Here is a 2,751-nt window from a genome sequence, read left to right on the forward strand (position 1 = left end):
CAGGAGGGTTTGAGGTCCGATTCAATAAATTTTTAAATGTGTTTTTAACCCCCCGTGGTAAAACATGGTAGGTAATGTGGTGTGTGTTGGTGTTGTTTGTGTGGTGTGGGGGGAGTTTTTTGTGTGTGTGTGTGTGTAAAATATATATTATATATATATATATATAATTATATTATATATATATTGTGTGTGTGTGTGTTGTGTGTTGTTTTTGTGTGTGGTGTGTGTGTTGTGTGGGGTTTTTGTTGTGTGTGTGTTGTGTGTGTGGGGTGTGGTGTTTATAATATAATATAATATATATAAAATATTATATAATATTTTAAAAATAAAAACATTTTTGGGGGGTGGTGTGTGTGTGGTTTGTGTGTGTGTTTTGTGTGTTTGTGTGTGTGCGTATAATAATATATATATATATATATTATTTTTAAAATATATATTTTATATTATTTTGGTCAACTTACACGCCCGTCACATCATGGGGATTATTTTTACGTTTTTTTCTATATTGCTGACAAATAGTAGGACGTATACATAAAATTTTTTTTTTTAAATTTTTCCCATTTAAGTAGGACAGGGATTAACATTATGGATATAACATAAAATATATATATATTATTATATATAATATATAATATATATAATGTATATATATTATTTATTATATTATTTGTGTGTGTTGTGTGTGTGTGTGTGTGTGTGTGTGTGTGGGGTGTGCGTGTGCGTGAAAACACAACACACACACATATAAAAATATATATATATATTTTATATATATATAATATATTATGTAAAATTTTATATTTATAAAAATAAAAATATATATATATATTATAAATATTTAAAATATAAAATATTTAAAAAAAATATATATAATAATATATAAGCCTGAGCTTTGGGGATAATTTGATGCTGCCGGGGAGTTACATTTTCCCGTCCCCATGTTCGCTCCAAATTTTTTCTTTTTCGAAATTTCGTTTCCTTCAGTTCGGTAAATATTCAGCTTATCCACTCACCACCATGACGTTGGGAGTCCTGTGGTAAGGGCGTCAGTTTCGATTTTTCGTTGATTTACTACATACGACACACAAACACACACACACCCACATATATATATAAAATATTAAATATATATATATGGGGTGTGTGTGTGTGGTGTGTGTGTGGGTGGTGTGTGTGTGTTGTGTGTGTGTGTGGTGGGTGTGTGGTTGTTGTTTATTTTTATGTAATATAACAATATTATAATATATATATAAAATATAATTTATATATTTTAAAATATATAATATATTAATTTTTTGGGTGTGTGTGGGTGTGGGTGTGTGTGTGTGTGTGTTTTGTTGGTGTGTATCGTAACTGCACACACACACACACACACACACACACACCCACACATATTTTATAACATATTTATATAAATATATATATATTAATATATAATAAAATATAATTAAAATGTATACATTATATTATATTAAATTTATATATATATTATAATATATATATATATATATGACTTATGTATGTACAAACACACACCAAAAACCACACACCACACACACACCCCCACACATACTGTGTGTGTGATACATATATATATAAAATTATATATAATATATTAATATATATATATTATATATATAACAATCCAACAGCAAACCACAAAAAGGTTGGTGAGCCCTACAGTCAGCCAGCGCAAACTAAAAGTAACCGAGAGAAGGTTTTTTCGAAGAGCCCTCTTAGCTTCAGCCTTTGTCTCAGAGTACTCCTGTTAGAAAAAAAAACAAAGTTGCTTCATGAACCATGGAAAAATAAACAAGGCAGAACAACACTTAGAAATGTCTTGTCGAGAGTATATGGTGAAATGTTAAAATCAAAACCAAATTATTTCCTTTCTCAAGCTCAATTTGGTTAACAAACTTTACCCCAGTAGCTTTAACATTCTGAGCAAAACTTTTTAACTTAATATTTCAAAGTTTTTACCCTTTTTTTGATAACCTAAAAGCCCAAGGGAAAAATGATCATGAGATGCACCCACCTCCAAAATACCAGCCAGGATGATGGCAATGATGAGCCCGTAGATGGCAACAGCCTCACAGAAGATGACCGAGATCAGATTCTTGGTCTTGATGCGAGGGGCACGGACACCACCGCCAACAATGCTCACACCAGTAGTGTGGATGCCCCTTGGGAGAAAAGCAGAAGGATTAGTATTCATTTTGATGTGTATGCTGATTCATGCTGATTTACAGAAATGCATTAACTATATTTTGTGAATATCATTGGAGATTTTAAATAACAGGTGATAAAGAATGAAACAAGAACTCCAACTACAGGAATAAGATTAAAAACTAAGAAGAGGAATAAGAATAAGAAGCGGAAGAATAAAAATAAGAAGAGGAATAGAAAGAATAGAAAGAAGCAAGAGGAGGAGGAGAGAAGATCCATGAGATTTTTTTTTTTTTTTCTACTTTGCAAAATACAAAACATCAGCTTCTGCAAAATTCTGAGAATTTAATTTTCAGCCTTATAAAGGGAAAAGAAAAGACGACACCAATTAAGGTAAAGATAGAAAGAAGTATCTACAAACACCAATGACTATAAATGCATGGAACTTGCAAGCACACGTTCTGGTTACAGCAAAGCCACTGTATAAACTTGGAGACATATTCCTTAAACTTCAGAGTTCTATTCATTTTTACTATTTGCTCTCGTGCCTCACCTCCTTTTTTGGGGTGGGGGGGGGGGGGGAGG

The 2,751-nt window shown here is 31.6% G+C and overlaps 1 protein-coding gene across 1 annotated transcript in view; it reads right to left on the reverse strand.

Moving 5' to 3' along the window:
• LOC119596731 (V-type proton ATPase 21 kDa proteolipid subunit-like) overlaps positions 1–2,230 on the reverse strand; it is a 3,894-nt gene extending 1,664 nt beyond the window's left edge. Inside the window, exons 1-2 of the mRNA XM_037946058.1 lie at positions 2,036–2,230; positions 1,651–1,765 (exon numbers count right to left, since the gene is read on the reverse strand). Coding sequence (XP_037801986.1) covers positions 1,651–1,765; positions 2,036–2,215 — 295 coding nt within the window. The 5' untranslated portion in view covers positions 2,216–2,230. The remainder of the gene's footprint in view (positions 1–1,650; positions 1,766–2,035) is intronic.
• Between the last annotated feature and the right edge of the window lie 521 nt (positions 2,231–2,751).

This window comes from Penaeus monodon, chromosome 38 (genome assembly GCF_015228065.2).
Source record: "Penaeus monodon isolate SGIC_2016 chromosome 38, NSTDA_Pmon_1, whole genome shotgun sequence".
NCBI lineage: Eukaryota > Metazoa > Arthropoda > Malacostraca > Decapoda > Penaeidae > Penaeus > Penaeus monodon.